This window comes from Sciurus carolinensis, chromosome 9 (genome assembly GCF_902686445.1).
Source record: "Sciurus carolinensis chromosome 9, mSciCar1.2, whole genome shotgun sequence".
NCBI lineage: Eukaryota > Metazoa > Chordata > Mammalia > Rodentia > Sciuridae > Sciurus > Sciurus carolinensis.
Window position 1 is genome coordinate 60,683,966 of NC_062221.1, and position 21,282 is coordinate 60,705,247.

At 35.4% G+C, this 21,282-nt stretch overlaps 1 protein-coding gene across 1 annotated transcript in view; it reads right to left on the minus strand.

Annotated features, from left to right (window-relative positions):
* Positions 1–12,411: 12,411 nt before the first annotated feature.
* The window catches only part of Gmnc (geminin coiled-coil domain containing), a 34,203-nt gene continuing 25,332 nt past the window's right edge, over positions 12,412–21,282 (minus strand). Inside the window, 9 exon segments of the mRNA XM_053743449.1 lie at positions 12,412–12,979; positions 12,982–13,059; positions 13,062–13,125; positions 13,127–13,224; positions 13,227–13,374; positions 14,836–14,952; positions 15,904–15,944; positions 15,947–15,991; positions 17,778–17,952. Of these exon segments, the coding sequence (XP_053599424.1) occupies positions 12,756–12,979; positions 12,982–13,059; positions 13,062–13,125; positions 13,127–13,224; positions 13,227–13,374; positions 14,836–14,952; positions 15,904–15,944; positions 15,947–15,991; positions 17,778–17,952 (990 nt within the window). The 3' untranslated portion in view covers positions 12,412–12,755.

Below are 21,282 nucleotides of genomic sequence, written 5' to 3' on the forward strand. Positions count from 1 at the left end.
TACCAGAACACTTGGCTTTTAGACTCCAGAACTTAACGTCAGTGGTCCCTGGGTCATCAGGCTTCCTGATTTGTACTGAGAGTTAACACCATTAGCTTCCCTGATTCTGAAACCTTTGAATTTGAACTAAGCCAGCTACTGTCTTTACAGATTCTCTAGCTTGCAAGTATCCTGTCCTGGAAATTCTTAGCGACCCTAATTATGTAAACTAATTCTCCTAATAAATCCCCTTTCACTTAACTACGTGCATGACCATGTCTTGCTGGAGAACCCTGGCCAATACAAATTTGGTATTGTGGAAGCCAGAGCCAGATATAGGTCTCTATTACTGAATTCATTACAACACAAGGAAGAAATCTGTGAAATTGTTCCTTCCCCAAAAAGACTGTGATAACTTAAGTGCAATCGTCTATTTAATGGTGAAAAATAAAAGACTAAAAACTAATTATTATTGGTGTGAAAACAGAAAATTGCTTAATTGTAATGACCAAATAATAACTAGACTTTCAAATGGACAATGTATTTAAAAAGTCTGTAGACCAGAACCACTCACCAAATAAAGTACAGTGAGTGTCTCAAAGATTACAGGAGTTAAAATGCAGATGAACATACCAGAAGTTCACCCTGCCAAGTTATTCAGTTGTATACTGCTTCACACATAACGCCATGCTTACTTTTAAAAACTGCCCTTTGTCAGAGAATGAAAAGAATTTGACAAGCTTTGGGACCTTCTGAACCAAAGTCACTTGAAGACAGGTTCCTCCAGTGTCACAAAATACATTAAATATGAACTCTTCATTAGGTATTTGACCATTAAAGAAGACAGACATATTTAACACTTTGGCTAATATTTCAAAACTGTCTCCGTTTTTTAATAATTTTTTATCAACTACATACATTTCATGTTCCTGTTGGAACTGAAAAATCAAGAACATATTGGCTCCTTTATGTATTAAGACTGGGAAAAAGTGAATTTTTTTATTTTAAAGACTTATTTGAAGATTTGGTGGACTTTGCAGAAGAAAATGGATTTAAGTTGAGTTCTCATAATGACAGATTTGGAATTAAGTGTGAACAAGACTTCTAAAAGAAAATTTCAAAGTGTTACCCATAAAATGTTTTTTCTATTCAGTTCAGTTCATATGTCAGAATATTCTAACAAATGTGTTAGTTATGAGGTATGGCAAGGTTGAACAACTTCCAGGAGTTTTTAGTGGATTGAAGCTATATTTGCCTGAAGAGGCCAACAAAGTCACTAACTGATTTGAAAGTAATTATGTGTGTGGTAGGATACAAAGACAATGCATCGATGGTTGGACACAGTGGTGTATGCCTGTAATCCTAGCTACTCTGGAGGCTGAGGGAAAAGGATAACAAGTTCAAGGCCAGCCCCTGCAACTTAGTGAAGCCCTAACTCAAATTAAAACACACACGAAGAGGTAGGGGATATAGCTCAGTGATAGAGTACCCCTGGGTTTAATCCCCAGTACTACAAAAGTGGGGGAAAAGATATGCAATGATGTTGCTGTTTGGTCAGTATTTTTCTGTCAAACTTGTGGTTTGTATATGAAGGCATGCAAAATAGATTTCTGTGTACCCAAAACAATGTATGAGCATGATGCAGAAATGAGAAATTTTAATGGGAATTATTATGTTGCTCTATATTGAATCATAAAAGAATTTCAAAAAGAGAAGCACCACTAGAAAATGACTGTGAATGTATTCTTCAAGGAGAGCCTTAGCAAGGCTTCAAAACAGTTAATGATCTTGAAAGTTGGTCAGCACTTATGGAATACCGCTGTGCAATTGCCCATAATCTATTGCCGTAATACACTTTATTCATGTTAAATTTTCAGGTTTTTACCACAATTTTGTTCAGCATTATTTTTTATAATCTGCTGTTATTTATTTCATCTTCATATCATTTTCCATACTGGAATTACAAACAGTGTAAATACTTCTAGAGAATTATAATTTTTTTGTTCTAAGTAGTCATGCATGACAGTAGAATGCATTTGTACATTTTGATAGATCATACATAAATGAAGTTTAATGTCTCATTTTTCTGATTTTACAAATTGTCGGATCACATGGGTCATACAGTCATATATGTACATGAGGTAATAATGTCTGTTTCACTCTACTATCATTCCTACTCCCATACCTCTTTCCCTCCCTTCACTCCCTTCTACCTAAAATAAAGTAACTCTTGTGCTTTTCTGTGCAAATTTGATTCTGCAAAAGTACACTATCACAATGTTAACTTAGTGTGGAAGGATTGTGATTGTACATTTTAAAAAACATTGAAAATTCTTCTATAAATTAAGAATGTCCTTTTTGCATATCTGCCTTTGAAGGATAAAATTTCTCAATCTCCAGTCTTTGAGCAACTGCATGTGTGATGCTGACCCATCGAAGATTTTGATGTCTCCTCAAAAGATGTAGGTTGTCTTTCACAAAATTTGAGATGATGGCATTTATTAAGCTGGGTGCACAAAATTACTTCTCATGGTGACTTTATATACATATATACATATCACTTTTTGACCTTTTTTCTCTTTTCTTTTCCTCTCTAATACTGGGGCTTGAGCCCAGAAGTACTCTACCACTGAGCATCATTCCAGGCCGTTTTTATGCTTTATTTTGAGACAGGATTTCTAAGTTGCCAAGTCTACTTCAAGCTTGTTATCCTCCTGTCCAACCTCCTAAGCATCTGGATTACAGGCTCCACTATGCCTGGCTTGACCTATTCTTTATAGGTTGGTAGTCTGCTTATAACCGTTATGCTTCTGCATCGTTTGTTAGAGTACCTCATAGTTTACTTGCAAAATATGTATGTTGTCTATTTTATTGTGTAAAGTGGTCTATGAAGCATTTTGTTATATTTTTATGTTTCGAATTTTCTTTTAAAAATCTAAAATATCTTTTAAAACACGTAAATGAACAGCTGTTGTGGTGACATACATTAGTAAGACCCTAAGTAACTTAGTGAGACCCCGTCTAAAAAAAAAAACAATGAAAAGGGTTGGAGCTGTAGTTCAGTGGTAAAGTGCCCTGGATTCAACCCCCAGTGCCAAAATACTGCTATACTACTATTACTACTTCTAATAATAATAAGTAAAAATAAATGAATTTCATTTTAAAACTTAGGTCCCATTCCCAGATATTTCATTTATGTATATGCAGATATTCCCAAATATGAAAAATGAAATATTAAATACTTTTGGTTTTAAGCAGTTTGGATAGGAACTGTTCAACCTGTTTACAAAGAAAAAATGTTAAATTAGCTTTGACATTGAAATAATATTCAGAAAGATAATAAAATAGTCACACTTCAGAGACAAAAAACTATTTCTAGGTAGAAATATAGGACTTGATCATAGACAGCTGGAAGAAAAAGAAGAGAAAGCAGATGGTCAGATATTTCTTACACTTCCCTCTCTATTTTGGTTGAGTCTTGGAGTGCAGAAGCACATTAAAAAGATTAAAGTAAAAATCAATGACATGCGGGACAAAAAGATCACTTCCCCAGCTTTCTCTTTGAGTTTATGGAAAAAAAATTGTGTCCCAGGTTTCCTTCTGATGCAACAAAGTGAGCTTGGTGAATTCTTTCCAAAAACTATCTCAATTTTACATTTTGTATCCACACAAAAGTATAGAAGTCCATTCACACATGGGTTTTAGTCATTGTGTTTTATAAACATTGACTATTTTTTGCTTTAAAACTTATTGCATTTCCTACAATAATTTATAAAAGTACACCTTTCTTCACATTTCTTGAAAACCTGTAACCACATTCCTGTTATCACTCTTGATTTTTGACAACCCAGAAAGCAGTATTTGAATTTTAATAAATGAATATTTGAAATTAATTTACTTTGTGAATGATTGTCAAAATTTTTAATAATTAGGAATGCATACTGGGGCAGGTATTAGAATGACATAAGCAAATAAGAATCCAAATTTGGGCTGGGGAGATGGCTCAGTTGGTAGAGTGCTTGCCTTGCAAGCACAAGGCCCTGAGTTCCATCCCCAGTACGCAAAAAAAAAAAAAAAAAAAAAAAAAAGAATCCGGAATTCTTACTACTTATGACTTAAAATCGTCATTCCCTAAAGAAAGAAAATGACTCAAGTGTTTGTTGCCTAAATGTCTCAGTCACATAACTATTTTCTTTCCATTGCACATATTTGATGATTCATTGACTTAGGAGGATGGAAATTCATCACTTATTTGTCGCCATGACTTCTGGTCACTATTTATTTTTATCTCTCTAGGTTTTTTGTGATTTTTTTTTGTTTGGCTATTAACATAAATATAAATGAAGATAAAAATATGCAAAATGTTCCTCACTGCTTCCCATTTAAAACACTACTATTGTTTCCATGTTTTATCGTAATTGTTTCATAGAATGAAGGTGAAATTGGTTTTTTATTTTGGTAATTTACTGATTTTCTTTCTTTTTACATATGAAGAGTAAAATATGAAGTACATTTTATATATATACACACACCACACACACACACACACACATACACAAACAATATGGTATTAGGGAATCTCTTATACAACTAATTTGAAGATGACTCCTAGAACTTTCCTTTGATAAGTTGTTCTGTAAATGTGGTCCACAAAAACAATAAACATGGGTTGCATCTATAATGAGAAAATAATGCAGACTATTTATGAAATCAGCCACTCAGAACTCAAAATATAAGACTCTTATCAATTGACAGAATAAGCTAAAGAGTTAAGTGGTCTTTGAGAATTTTTAGCAAAACGGTTAAATATGAGTTTAAAATATGAGTTCTGTTGAGCACAGTGATTTGCCATCTCCCTTGGTGATATGATTGGTTGTTGGTGTCCTTCCTCTATGTTGAAAAGCATTCAGATGCTGAGTTTCCTTTATGTTGTGGACCTATATCCTACTTTGAGTTGCAGTAATCTGTGATTTTATCTATTGTTCCAGCATTCCTTCCAGTTCACTATTTGTTATATCTTGGACAATAATATATGATTATGCTCCTTGTAGGATACCTTTATGGCATCATTTAGGACCCAAGAAATTCCACATAGCTTTGACTTGATCACGTCAAGCTGCTCCCCTTCTCTCCAACTTCAGCTCAGACTGCCAGATGTGAATTCTGGAGCCTCTTGTTACTTACGCCATTACCTTAGAGGTGTAAAGTAATGCATAAATTTAGGATGTCTTAAAACCACCAACTTCTCCAGTGTTGTTCCACCCTAGGAATCCCTGTCTTTAGAGACGCCAGGTTACTCTGCTTCCTCATCTTGTTGTGTGCCCTGCATTGCAGGTCATGCTGCTGCAGTCGGTGTCTATTTGAGGAAAAAAACATTCACATACCCTTTCTTGCTGTCACTTTTATCTTTTCACACGATACTTGAATGTTTCCACCTGCTTTCTCACCCTCCTTCTTCTAATGGGAAAGGGATTTGCATAGACTTTCTTCCATTGTATATTCCAAACAGATGATGCCCACTGCCATGTAGTCTCCTTAGTCCTCTTGTTATATGTGAAGTACAGGTAAGATTTTCAAATAAATACTACATAGTTTATTTTAAAAAGAACTTAGGGATTTGAAACATCCCATCACTCTATCAATGAAGGGTTCCCCTTAATCTGAAGAAATCCAGAGAACATAAAAGAAAATCTATAAAAGTTGGAGTCTTTACTAATTACTGGCACTAGAACTAGTATAAAACATAAAAGGCAAAAGATTTATTATGATCTGAAGAGAAACCAGAGTCTAATGGAACCTGAATAATAAGCAGGAGAGATTAATTTTTTATTTCAAGGATACAAATAACAGTATAAAGCCATTGTCCTTACTCTTTTGGACTCATATATGCTACCTCCATTTCTATTTACAGAACATTTATAGAAGCTGAGGTGTGTCTCATTATATAGAAACTTCTGTTGAATTTCAGGAATACACACATTATTTTATAAAAACTACCCTGCAGCCAATAGAGCTAGTCCTCATTCCCCCAATAGGCCCCATACCTTTTCTTCTTCTGTTTTTCCTCCTACATCTATCTGTATTTGTTGTCAATATAATTTGATGAATGTCTCTGACATCATGCCATCAATGAATTCTTTTCTAATTTACCTCCACCTATCAACCTTTTAGACATTGACCATAGTCCCCTAAAAATATAAAAATCACATTTTAAACAAAATAGGAAAAACAGTGAGTATTCATTAAATTAGTAGGAATGGCTATAAATTATTTGAAATATATTTTGTGAAGTATTGAAATTTTCATTTAATAATTTAAAACAGTATTTTTGTTACTCTGTGTGAAGTTTAAGGAGAAGTGACAGAATGTGGACATATATGTAGTCTTAAAAAACTATAAGATCATTCTAAAATCGTGAGATAGGTAGGGCAAACATGTTTTATCACTACTTTACAACTCAATATTATGTGACTGAGAAAGGTTAAGTTACTTCCTGACGATGTAGAGTTGTCAATGGAGAAGCTCACTTTTTTGACTTCAGAAACTTTCTTTTGTCATAGTGGTCCTCCTCTTTAGGAAAGGGGAATGTTCTGATCTCCTGACATGAGTAAATTCTAATAATTGCTTTCAATATTAAGTGGTCTTCTAGAAGCCTATGTTCAAGGTTATCAGAATGTTATTTCCACTTATCAGAGGTCTAGTCTCTGTGCCCACCTCATTTTTGCTTCTAGTGTGCTAACATGATCACCCACAACAAATCTGATTCATTCTCTATCATTTCAAAAGAAGCTTGTTATTAAATTGATTGCTAACTTTGGAGTGAGGACAATAGGATGGACTTGGTGGGACTAGTTATGGTCCTTAACAGAAAAGGAAGAAAGGCTAAGTCTCTGGCAATACTGTGTCTAATTCTCAATGGAGGCTAGGATGACTGGGTATACTCCCAACTCTATGAGGTAGGTGGGGCTGTGGGCAGGTCCAGTGCAGATGCCACTTTCAGACTGCATCTGGGATGAACTCCCCTGTGAACAGAGATGGAAGGAGGGTGACTTTGTGGCTTCTGTGAGGTGGCAATCCCAGGAGACCAAAATGAAAGGAGGATATGTTTGGATCTTTCATCTCATTGGGTCTCAGGGTTCTGGTTTCTCACAGCACATTCATTAAAGAGCTTCTCTTACTCTCAGATTCACCGCAACTGCAGGGCTCTGAGGGAAACTACCTTCAGAAAAATCCTGAGAGAGTTGGGCCTTATCCCAGGGGGACTATCCTTTTGGTTTTAAAACAGTCTCTTGAAATGAGAAATTAAAATGAAACACTATTTCTCGCCTTTTTATTCAGATTATAAACCTTGGATAGAGATGAGAGGGAATCTGCTATGTTCCTGAGAGTTACCATTTCATCCTGATTTCCAAAAAGAAAGGTTAGAATGCCCAGTGTCAGAACCAGTGAGTTCAGAATTATAAATATCATGATTTTACTTTCCCTCGGAGTTAAACCTAAAAGGATTGACAGAAAAGGGAATAATACCATTACCTGAAGAAATATTGTCTATTTCCTGTAGGAAGAGAGGAAGAGAAGCTTCATAAGGATTGCTTACACACAGCTACTTTAGGCTTGAATATTAGCAGTAGTAATTGGGAAAGAGATTTATTCCACAGAATTTCTCTTTTGCATTTAAGAAGCATATTAATGCTTTTGACCATGATGCTTTTTCATACTTTGCCACCCATTCTCCTCATCCCAATTTTAAAATGGGCTTCAACTATACACTACTCTATTTCAAAGTGATGGAAGTTGAATTAGGTCTCTTGTGAACAATCTCTGCTAGCAATGATGGGATTTTTAAGCTACGAAATAGAACTCTGATGAAAATAAAATAAGGATTTAAGAACCCCTCTATACTTGTGGGGCCTCTATATCTGACGTCTATAATACTCTGTAACAGCTGGTGGCTGTAAGTATATTTATTGGCCCCCAAAATAATTATATATGTTAGAGTAGAAAGAGCATTAGACCTTAAGTTAGTGCCAGAGTTTTTCTTGGACCTCACCTACTTATTATTTTATGACTTGCATAACACTCCAGACCAGTTTTTTCATCTTTCAAATGAAATTCAAAAATGATCTAATTCATTCGAATAACTTGTGTTTTTAGCAGTCTGTATTTACTACCTTTATATTCAAAGGTCATTTAGAGTGAGGAAGGTGTTAGCACTATTTTCCACGAAAAAAAAAATCTAAAAAACCCTGCAAAACAACTAACAAAATCAGCATTTTCCATGACTGATAGCAAAAGAATGTTCAAGTAGAAAGGGTTAATGACCTGATATGCAAATCCCAAACCAGTTTCTCTTGGTATTAATCTTTCATATATATAATATATATATATATTATATATATATAGTATATATATAGTGTATATTATCTTCCATATATATATATATATATATATATATATATATATATATATAGTGTAGATAGTGGCCTTAGGAAATCCCGCTCACAATTCTTACATGCAATATTTCAGTATGTTTGTATTCTCCATGGCACAAGTGAGACCAGTCTAGAATCTTTAATTCAAGTTTTACTCATTTAGCAGGATTATAAATTGGAAGGATGAGGAGAATGTCCAAAAATAAACAATATTTATGAGATGTAGCTAACTTTCAAACTCACAGAGCTGGTCCCATCCTGGTTTCTGTATTACTTTTGTGTGGCTTTTATTTTTATCACCATTTCAAAGATCCATCCCAAATATTGCCTACCTGAAATCCCAACCAGAATCTGACAGCATGTCTGTAGTATGTAGAATCAACCCATACCTGAAATGAGAACTTTTTCATTATGAGAGCCTATTATACCCTTGTTTAATTAAACTTGTTGATGTTATGCTTCTCTCATTATTTCCGAAGTTAGTTTTAATATATATTTCATCTATACATCCTCAGTAGAGCTTGACACTGGCTGTATCTATTGAATAAGTGCCTCAATTTTTAATCATACTACTATTTCACATATTTGTAAATTGAAATACATATTTATGACATGGAATTTACAGCAGAAATGGGTACTGCAAACTTTTCTTAGTTCATTTCTCCATTCACTGAAAAAACGTTTCCAAATTAAGGGCCAAACAGAAAATTAAATGACTGTCACTTATTTATTAGTCATACATTCATCACAGAATTAACTTCCACAATTAGAAACAGTTCAAATCAAAAAGGCTATCATTTTAAGTGCTTATTATTAAGTGTTAAATTTTATTTTACATTTGTAGAATATCTAATATATGAATTAAAATTGATTTTATGTTTAGTAACAAAAGATGATAAAAAATATGAAAAGTATGTTAAGAAATATAAACTTGTAGCATGAAAACCAAATTTGGTTGGTTTTACTCAATTTTTATTTTTAAAATTAGGCATTTACTATTTAACCATATGGAATCTTTTGGTAAACTGATAACAAATACTTAATTGTATGCCCTGACTTTACAGGCAAAAAAATTATACATTTAAAAAGTTATCAGTGGATGTTCAGGCACCATGGTGCATACCTGTAATCCCACTGGCACCAGAGGCTGAGGGCAGGAGAAGGATCACAAGTTTAAAGCCAGCTTCAGCAACTTAGCCAGGTCCTAGCAACTCAGTGAGACCCTGTCTCTAAATAAAAATATTTAAAAAGGGTTAGGGATGTGACTCAGTGGTTAAGTGTCCCGGGTTCATCCCTAGTAGGAAAAAAAAAGGGTTATCAGTAAATGTAAATGTATTAATTCTATATTTTCTGCTGTACCTGTGGTAAATTGGTTGTTGAATCCATTTGTCATATTTAAAAACATATTCTGTTTTTCTTCAATTACATCAAATACATGAAGTCATTTCATTGATTCATACTGGTTTCTTTAATTTTTTCAAAATTATAGTTTAGCATCACTGCAATTTTAAGTAACCCAATTATTAAACATCACTTGCAGAGCTGAGGCTTTCCAATTGTCCATAGTTTCCAAATACTAGTAAGATACGGTTGTTTTCAGATGATCAGAGGACCCTGGAAATTTCATCAAATTTAAAAAATTGATACTGAATTCTGATTTTTATGTGTGATTAGGTAAGAGAGTGCCGTTCCCCTAAGGCACTTGATTCTTCAGGCCACCTAACATCTGAAAAATCATTAATGTGTCCTAGAAGAGAGAAGGGACCATTAAAACCTAAATTCTAAAGATATTAATCTGAACATATCATATATCATACAAAGAGATGCAAATATACAAGTTTATGGTCACAAAAATCCAGTAGAAGAAAATCCATTATTAAAATGTTATGCACAATATAAAATTATTCATCCATAATCAAAAGTATTTAGTTTTATTTCCTGCTTTATCTTAACAAAATATTAGCTGGCTTGCTGGAAATGCATGATAAAAACCATAAAAGAACATATCTCCGGTGAAACAAATTTCCAATTTCTCAAACTTTAACAAAATAATTTTGCATACATTATTCAAATGAATATCAAATGTTTGTAGATATGATTGCAAATATATGTGGTATTCTCTTTCATACTACATTCATGATATTAAGTCAGAATAAGATATCATAATTTACCACATAAATGTCCTATAATTTTCTTAACCAGGCTGAGACCAGTCCTCACTTAAAAGCTTTCAAAAGCTTTGATATTTTTGGTGACTTTATGTACCAAAATGCACTGTGAGAAGCCTGGATGTTTCCTCATGGTAATTAACATAATATGGCATGGATATGGCAAAATAATATGTGTTAACTGGTAAATTTTTGTTTACAGCATGATTATTAGAGTTTTAAAATAGTTCCATTGCTTACTCAATTCCTTTTGTAGTAACATACAATCAATTCTAATTAAAGTTATTATTCTAGAGATAAATTTCACCCACCAGAGGCATAGACACTGGAGTGAAAAGGCACTTTTTTTTGTGGGAGAAAGTAGAATGTGTTCTATCTCTTCCTAAGTTGCGAAATACTCCAGAGAATAATATTAACTACTAACTTGGATTCCCCTTCATGAATTATAAAGAAAACTGAGTGGTACCAAATCTTTATAAAATAGATTATTTACTCACACAACAAAAATAAACAGTGGTCAAAACCAAAAGAAATATCTTTGTTACAAAGAATTCCAAACAGCACACATAAGGAAGTTGATTGTGCAAAGTGATGTATTGAGAGGAGAATGGAAAGAGGAAAATGGGAATGGCTTTCAACCTGGTAGATTTAATCATTAACTGAAGTTTTTCCCCAAAACATAGGTGCCCAACATTGATGCATAATCTATTCTGGGAAGAATAGGGAACTGAGGGATGGAAAGAAACAGTCATGACCACTAAAAATACTTTTTTAAAAAATTTGGGGAAGGAGAAATCTTTGATAATCATATTTACATTCTATCTATTCACACTTAAAAATTAATATGTACCTATTTTTTAGATTCAAGTTACTCTTTACACAGAATCAACCTACACAGTGGACTCATACTGGAAAAAAAGAATCCTGAGATCAGAGCAGTGATTTCTAATACCAACTGCAATTGACTCGTATTTGTTTTTCTGTTTCTCCATTGCAGATAAAGTCCACCCTAACCTAATACATGCAGTGCCCATCTAAAGGGAAAATGGCCTTGAATGACCAAATTGGATGGGACCCCAGCCTCAATTCATAGAATGTTAGAAGTTATTTTGTCAACTTCTGTATTCCACAGCTGGGAAAAAATGAATTTTCATAAAAGGGAAATAGCTTTCTCGGGCTGACAGCAGATGAATGGCTCTAGGTCTCATGAATGTGGACACAGGGTCCAAACTGCTCACATTTTATCACCATCCCATATCACAGTGCCTGTTAAAAAGTGAACATGAGGTATTCTACAGACATTTGGGTGAATTGAGTGAATACACGAGTGACTGAAGAATGAGCACTGACAATGGCGAACCTGGGCTAGTGATGAGTTGGCCAGCATCTCTGCAGTTTAAGATGATGCCTTGCTTTGTAACGGTTCCTCAACAATGTCATTTTTGAGCCATGCTGGTTAAAGAAACAATGGTCAGGTGCCAATAGAAGGCTGGTATGGACATTTTGAAGTAACTTTCTTTGAATTTTTGTCATTTATCAGTGGTATTGCTTTAATGGAGTCGCAGCTGTCTTAAGAGAAGGTTTTGCTAATGCCCCATGGGACACTTGACTCTTTGAGCTGCCCTGGACATAATATTACTCACATTCACAATATGTCTTCAGCAGTTGCAATGGGCAGACACTTGCTTCCACCCTACCCCTAGCAGTTTAAAACACCAGGAGCAAGCACTTGAAGCAAAAATAGGGCTCATTCTAAAGGCAGTTTTCAGAAATAAAGCAAAGTAGGAGAGGGAGGAAAATAAAGACCACAAAACAAACTACTTGACAAGAGAAGAAAAGCTGTTAAATCTGGTCATGACAAGAAAGTAAATCTAGGTCTTGAAGAAGCCTACAAAAGATTGGAGAAACACCTTTGCAAGTAAAAAGCAAAGAGAAGTAGTTGACAGCAGACCTTGGTGTGCAAACTAGTCAAGTTCTGGTGAAGGAGAGCAGATGCCTCTCACATGGATTCCTGGAAGCTACTCCCTGCGAATTTTAGTAGTAGCTGAGAGTAACATTTAAAGTGGCCAAAGACGGTCTGGGGAATAGCTTCTGTGTTCCACACAGTGAGATTCAAGTGCAAGAGAGGTCTTTGTAAACAGAGTTGCTGGCAGTGCTCTGTGATACAAGAGGGTCACTAAGGCTGCTTAGGGACCCAGGTAAACTTCCAGCCTCCTTTTTTCATCTCGGCGCACAAAGCTTGTCCTTGGTGGAAGGAATGAGTTTTAACATTACAGTGAGGACTCAGGGAGGTGGAAAATGCCATCTCTGTCTTGTTGGGTGACACATCAGCAAGATGATAAGGAAGCGTTTGCACCCCTGTTGAGGGATTTGAAAGCTGAGAAAAGTAGTGGAAGTCTTCCCATGGCTGGCAGTGCTGTGCAAGGGGGTTGTTCTTTCGCCTCCATAGTTGATTGGCATATCCTCTCTGGGGACATTTCATAATTAATGGCATCACCCGGAAACTGTGAGTATGTGCTGATGGCTCTTCTGGGATGGGAGGAGAGGGGCACTGTAGTTAGCTGATGAGGTGTCATCAATGGTGTTGAGGTCTTTCAATCCAAGTGTTTGAAGCACCCAGGGATCAACAGGAGGCCCAGGTTGTTTTCACAGTTAGCAAATTCACTAGAGAAGTTTCTCTTGGCATTTTGGGAATGGGGATCTCAGCAACAGAGTATCCCCTGCTCTTTGCGTTTCCTCTTCCCCTTTCTGAATTTTCCATACACTTTGGAGAATTCATCTGATGACAGCAATTTCTAGAGAAGTGATATTTGAAAATTATACTCCTTCAAATATCTCATTCTTTAGAAAAATGGTTAATTTTTTTAATTTTTCACACACAAGTAAAATGGATTAGATTAGTCTCTATTACTAAATTAAAATCCATGATAACAATTTATTTCCTAGAAACATGAATTCATTTCTTACCTTCATTTTAAAACTTGAAAAAGTAGATAATGTCTTTAGGGTTTTCAACTCAGGGAAGTAATAATTTTTATGATAGTGACAATAAAAGCAATTATTTATTGAATTATCACTGATAAGTAAAATATCATTTATTATAATTTATAAAATTGATTACATGCACTATTTCTTTGGATATAGATATGCTTAAAATCTCCATTAATGAGTAAACTAAGGCACAGATGTATTGTGACTTGCCAAGAATCCCTTAGCCTAGAATTAAACTTCAACTATCTGACTATAGACAGAACCCCGTTTAAACACTATAGACAACATTCCTCATTTTATTTCATTAACTTTCAAAGCAATTCCTTGAAAAATGGATCAAGAGAGGTAGAACTGCCTAATTAATATCATTTAATAATTTAATAATGTCCTTTCCATTGAATGGCGACTGCAGTTAGAAGCCCGGCCTAGTAACTATAAGATGCAGTCCTTTTTATGAAAGCTAACTGAACAGTAAAGTAGTCAAGTCTATGTCTTTTCGTCTCTGAATTGTTATATTCAGTAAAACAGCAGACACATCATCAATTTAGATTGCACAATATCAAATAATACAGGTTTTCTAGGAATAAGGTATAAATTGATCACAGGAACAATAATGATAACATAATGGCAAATACATAGTAAGAAAAACACAAACGTGAGAAAAAAATAACAAAAAGAGACTATAGGAAAGCTATTTATCTTGAATTGAAATAGGTCATTTAAAAGTGTAAGAAAAATGCAAATAAAAGATAATGTTATTGTATATACCTAATTGCTGCTCAAGATACTGGGCTCCAGTCATCATCATAGCACCTTAGATTGAGAGAGATTTTTTTTGCAGATTTTTAGCTCATCCATTTATAGCTAAAGGTAACTGAATCCCTAATTGAGAATGATTTCCTAAAGTCAGAAGATAATTAAAACAATTGAGTTTTAAAATCTCTGATATCTACATTCCATCCATCTAACTCTCCTTTTGATAAACTTGTTTTCTCAGCAATTCCCTTGACTAATGTTTGATTCATAAGAAACTCCTTTGGAATAATGTCTGGCTAGAATCTGCAATCTAAATACTTCTAAGAAATGATACATAAAAGTTCTTGTGAAATTAATGGATTCCTTAAGAAAATGTTATTCATCCTATTCACGTATCCCATGACACATTGTTGTTGAGTACACTTCTTGCTTTTAATCAAGGAATTTTACATAAATGGTTTCCTTTCTTAAATCACTGCCCTGATCTTATAAAAGAGATTATTACACACCTTGGCCTTTTCTTCAAGACATTTAACCAAAGTAGAATTCAGGTATTGTCTGAGGTGATTATTCGCTTCATGTAGCCTAGCAAGTTCTTCTTCCTTCTGTACCAGAGTATCTTGGAGCTGCAAAAAGCAGACAATAGTGAAGGTTGCTCCACTGTATTGACTTTGTAACCTTATAATAATGCCACTGCTCCTCAGCCTTCTAAAACTTGATATTCTTCTGTTTGCTTTATGAACACAATTTCAGGGAATCCTCATCCTCCAAGATTGAAATCAACAACCTCCTACCACCTGATTGGTCAGTTTTGTGCTCTGAATTTTTCATTTCATTACAAAGTATTTGAGGAGATTATATGACTTTTAAAATTATAACCACAGGGAATCAGAAAGGAAAATGAGCAGCATTCAACTGTTAAATATAGAAAGGGTGTTTAGAAAGGTTTGCCTGGACTCCTTCCTTGCACATAAAAAAAAAAAAAAAAAGATGGTTAACTTGTGCCACACTCAGATTGATCTGCTACAAGTCCACTAGATTAAATTACTTTTGGGGAACAGCTAAGAACAAATATGGAAAATGAAGCAATATCTGGAAAAAAATTTTGTCATCATCATTAATTCTTCAGGTAATTATCCATGTTTACCTTTAAAAATACTGACACACATACGATTCCATTTGGTCTTTCCATTAGCCCCTCTGCGATATGCCCACGGAATATTCCAATTTCATAAATGAGGAAAAGGAAGACATAATAGGTCACACAGCTGAAATCTGATTAAGTCAGAGCTTGACTTCAGGTCTTTCCTAGAGTGTTATTTATTGTGTGTGTGTGTGGTTTGTGGTGTATTTGCGGGGGCACAGAAGAGGAGAAAAAACAGGAGGGAGAGAGGGAGAGAGAGATTGTTCATCTAACTTTTCTCTCTCTGTCTGGACATATGCTCATTTTAGTTCTAAACTGAGTCCATGTGATTTTAAAAAGGAAAAAGAAGCAGTATGAACTTAAGGGAAGATGCAGTGGAGAATGGACTGCAGGACATCTGGCCAGTCTCAATGCTCTGACTATCCACACACACCTGCTTATTTCTGTACAGCTGTGAAGAAAGCTGAGCCTCTCCCAGGAACACGAGTCCAGAATAGGAAAACTCAAATTAGAAGATGACCCTGTGTGAAAATACAAAATTGGTAGCAGAGAAACACACTTGTGATTTATGTGCAATGAACTCAACAAACCATTCCCAAAGTGCATAGGTTTAATTACCTTCTAAAAATAGCTAGTGCTTCCTCACAGAACAAAATATTTAAAACGTTCAGAAGAAGGAAGCAAGCTGTGACAGACAAATATACAATATATGCCAAAGTGTGTTTAAAGAGGTGGGTTTTGTTTTTTCTTACTTTTTGGAACTAAGCAGTCACATTATATACATATATATATATATATATTTATATATATATAATTTTATAAATATCTATATATATTATATATTATATATATATTACATCATTATATATAATTCTATAATATAAGTATGTATATAATTATATATATATTCTTGTTTGTTAAATTAAATAAGATTTTTCTCAGCTGTATCATTAATTCATTCAAATGTTTATTAACCCTTCCCTTCCACTAGGCATAACATTGCAATCCCACTATATTTTTCTAATTTTATTTTATTTTCTAAGCTTCAGCACTTAATAATATAGTGTTTGGCTTGATAATCAAATAATATTTTGTGATGCTACCATTTCCCTTTCTGTCTCCCTGACTGTTAAATCTGATAGATATAATCATTATTCGATGTGGTAGCAATTTCTACTTTTAAATAATTTGCATCTTATTTCTTTGAAGACCATGACAAAAATTTCAAAACTCTACTTCTTTATTTCAACTGTTTTCATCTATATATTTTTTATGCTTTTACAAAGAATTTTCTTCTTCTAATTTGACCAGCAAGTTATGCCTGTTAATCAAAACATTTGGGCATGCTTAATTGGTTTTTTACTTTCCCCCCTCATTAATACCCTTCTGACTCTTGCCCCATTCTACTTAAACTGCTTTTACTGAAGTATTTTTTATTAAAGTAGAGTGGTGAGTAAAGAAACAAGAATCCAATTTTATAAAGAGTTTGAGTTCAGATTTGGGGCATTCTGTTTCTGCTGTTGCTTATAAGTGAAAAAGTAAAACTGAACAACTTTCTCCATGACACATAAGTGTGCTTAATATTTTGGGGCTTTTCATTTTTGTTTTTGTGCCTGTCCTTAACCCCTGCCTCCACCAGAGAACCATGTGGCAGAAACAACAGTACAGGTATTTAATTCTAAGATATCTGAGATGCTTTAGAAAAAATTGAATATTAATACAGAAATTCATTAATTTCATAAGAATTGTTCCACTAAGCTTCAAGTCAAGATTAATGCTATCTATAATTGCCCATCAATGTTATACTTCCCTCCCATGTTGAAAGTCTTTGTGTTTATGTGTGTGTGTGTTAAAGGAATAATTGTTTCTATTTATAAGCCATTGTCTATAGAATCTCCTCTATGAAATAAAAGATGAAGTTATTCATTCTTATTTATTTATCCATACTTGGGAAACTTTCTTGAGTTCCAAAAGAAATGCTATAACTAGTATCTTGACTCCAAAAGCTCCTACTAGGTGTGTGTTATAAAATCTGACCCAGACGACTCTCAGTGAGTTGGGAATCTCCAAGAACTATAAAGTATAGGGAGAAACAGGTGTTGTCCAACATGAATGAGGAGGAATCCCATTTTCATTATTTGGTAGTAAAAAACAGCAGGCATTATGGTAGTACAATTCCGGGATCTTTGGGCTTACTTAAGTTTTCCATCACATCCCTTTTTCAGAGTCCCAGACCATGATGCTTTGCAGGCACAGTGCTTTAAAAGGGCTTCAGGTCTACCACTAAAGCAGAAGAGCAGAACTTACCCTGTCCTTGTGGTGCTTGTTGGGGCTCACTGTTGTCCAGGAGACCAGCAGCCCAGAAAGAGACCCAAGTCTCCGTGGAAACGTCAACACTAGTTTCTGAAGTTGTAGTGGAATACGGGCAATTATAGCTCTGGTCTCCTGCAAAATACTGGTCTTGGCAAGGCAGAACGGTGTTCTGTGAAATTCAGTATAAGGAGTTGGGGTGGAAGGGGGTGTCCCAGGAGATTGGGCGATGGAGATTTGGAGGGAGGAAGGGTGGGAGAAACACAAAAATTACATGCAGTTAATCAAGAAACAGTAAAGGTGTTAAGTATAGATCCAGATTAATTTTTGAGTGGTTTGATTATAATAACTAAAAGAAATCAGCTCCTATGACTTTCCTAACATTTCCATAGGTCTCTTAAGCAAAGAACAGACCACTATTGGATGAATCATATTTGCATTTCTGTTGCAAAGCCTAGCTCACCTAATAAGCCACTCAGTAGCTATCTTAATTATATTTCTATTTCTAATCATCTTGAAAGACAAAGAGCCCATTAAAAGGATGAAAAAGCAGGACCAGAACGTGGCATCATATAACTAACTTCTGAATCATACACTTGTCTTATTCCTCTCTTCCTCTTTTCCTCCAAACTAAGATTCTGTTGGATTTTATGGAGATCTGAATAGGAACACACACACACACACACACACGTGTTTGTAATGTACTGCAGTGTGTGTGTGTATATATATATATATATATATTTGTGTGTGCATATATACACATATGCATGCATGTAGATATATATACATATATTTTCTTGTATAAATATGCATACATACATAGATATGTACAAGTACATATGTATATGTAATATATATATATATATATATATTCTCTCTATATCTGTTCTATAGATAATTAAATAATCTTTGTTCCTTGTAGGTAATTAAATAAACTTTACTCCTAACTCCAATCTGAGAAGAGTAACATCTCTCCAAATAAACATCTAAAAGTTGAAAGAAATAAGCAAAGACAGCAAGCTCTAGTTCTCTCCATCACTAAGACTCAAAGCCTTTGCAAAGTTATCTTGTCACCACAACTGCCTGCAGTATGTTTTCCACTGTGTTCTGATTCAGGGAACACCTTCCTGCCTGCCACTCCTCAAACCTCAAACATACACTCTTTCCAAATCTCCAAACAGGGGCAGGTATGCAGCCTTCCCGGGTTAATTTGTACAACAGTCCATTCCTAATTATTTGTCAATGTTTAATCAGGTAAAAACCATTTATTCAAGCAGAGCCTAGGTTTGGATAAACTCTTTTTGACCACTACAACTCTTTGTTGGCTTGAGTACTTTTTTGGTCATAACATAAACAGAAGGGGAAAAAATGAGTCAATTAAGTCACACTTTGTTATGTTCCCAGTGAGTTAAGTTTTGAAAAAAATCAGCTCAGAAGCAAGTGCAGCTTGGGCCGTGCACACCAAAGAAGTTAAGCCAAAAATTTATCAAGAGCTATTTTCTTCATTTTAAAAGCATGTTTGCAGACTCCTTCCTTGAGGTTATTGGAATTCGAGCTAAACTATTAGGCAATTGACACCTGAGAGGAAAACAAACCCCAACTACTCTTAGAGTAGTTCAACTCCAAGTGTTTGCAAATATGTGCATGATCTGGAGGAAGATGAGGAATGAAAAGTGAGTGCAGGTGAATAGGAGAGATTGGGGGAAAATCTGAAGAATAAAAATAACAGAAATAACAGGGAGAGAGGCGGTGGGAAAGGAAGGGAGGAGAGATACAGAAGATAGAGAATAATAAAAAGGAGACAGGGCAGAAGAGAGGATCTATTTTAATGGATGGGTAGCAAAGAAAACTTGCTCCTAAAATGGAATAAATTCTCATTGCAAAGTTTATTCGCTTTGAGAGCCCAAGGTTTTGCCAGCCGACTAGCTAACGCCGGTTCCTCACTTACCATCTTGCAGTGGAAGAAAGCGCTGAAGAACTGAGTTCACACTTAACTTTTTCGTAAGTCAGTGGGAGCTTTAAACCGAAATGAAGGGAGGAACTAAAGAGAGGCGAGTTCTAATCTTCGGGAGCCGGTGACGCTCGGCGCTCCTGGTGAGCGCTGCCCTCTGATTTGGTGCGAGGCTGTCAAACAGGTGACGTGAGCCTGGAGACTCCAGCTGAAGTCCAAGTCACTCGCACTAGGCGCGACCACCACAGCGGGACCTGGGACCTGCGGGTCGGCCCCGTCGGCTCGCGGCTACCCGTGTGCTGCGCCGCTTCAAAACCCGCGCCTAAGCGGGCTGGCTGCGCACTGGCACTGGACGTCAGAGGCTGGCGGTGGCCGCGCAGCACTGCCCGCCGGACCCTGCGGCCAGCGCTCCCTCCTGAGCCACGCGCATTCGGGCAGGGCGGGGCGGCAAGTCTGCCTGGGCGAGGGTGAGGGACAGCTGGACTCAGACCCATATTTCAGGGATGGGGCAGCACTTGTGGAAACCAGTCCTACAAGGCCCAAAGCTAGTATTATGCTTACATATCTTGTGATCACATGGTGACAAATTAAAGTCATCTTGTATTATGTGTAAGTTTATTTTAATTAATTTATTTTCCCTATTTGATGGGCCTTATTTCACCCAATTCCTGAAATGAATGTTAAATGTGGAGGTGACATATTCAATTCTAGAATGTAAATTTTCCAAGAGTAGCGATTTCTGCTCATTGCTGTCTCCAAAGTGCCTGGGACAATTTCTGACACATAATAAATGCTCAATAAAGATTGTTTAAAGAATGAATTAAGCTGCACATTAAGAAATCTAAAACATCTTTCTCTGTGTAGGACTAGCCTCACGACTACATTTGTATAAAATAAATTACTATAATTAAGATAAAATAGTATTAAGTTAATACTTTTCAAAGTATTTAATTTCCTCCATCTTTTACATTTTATTCTCACAATTCCAAAATGCTATACCTACAGTAGAAAGAAGAGTAACACCATCTTTAAAAGTATTTATCTACAAGTAATAGTTGCTTCTTATTTCAACTACCATCTAAATAGATAAAAAAACACTTGATAACAATAGGAGGCAGTACACTTACTGTCCCTGTTACATGCAATAAGGAATGAAGCACTAAGGTTAAGAAAACTCACTAATGTTAACACAATTAGGAAGAGGCAAACTTTCTATTGAACCTCTGCCTAATAAAACATGTTGCTCCTAACTACTCTGCATATGGCATTTGACTTTAACTTATCTCTACTGCCTATTATTTCCTTTTGTGCAATGGGCACTGTTATGAACTGAGTTGTGTTCCCCCCTAATCATACATTGAAGCCCTATACCCGATGATACTGTATTTAGAGACACGGTCTTTAAAAGAGGTAGTTAAGGTTGACTGTGGTTATAAAGGATGGAGTCCTAACCCTATAAGAAAAGGGAGAGATACCACTGGTGGTAGGTTGCAAAGGAAAGGCCATGTGAGGAAACAGATAAAGCATCTGTCTGCAAGTCAAGAAGAGAAG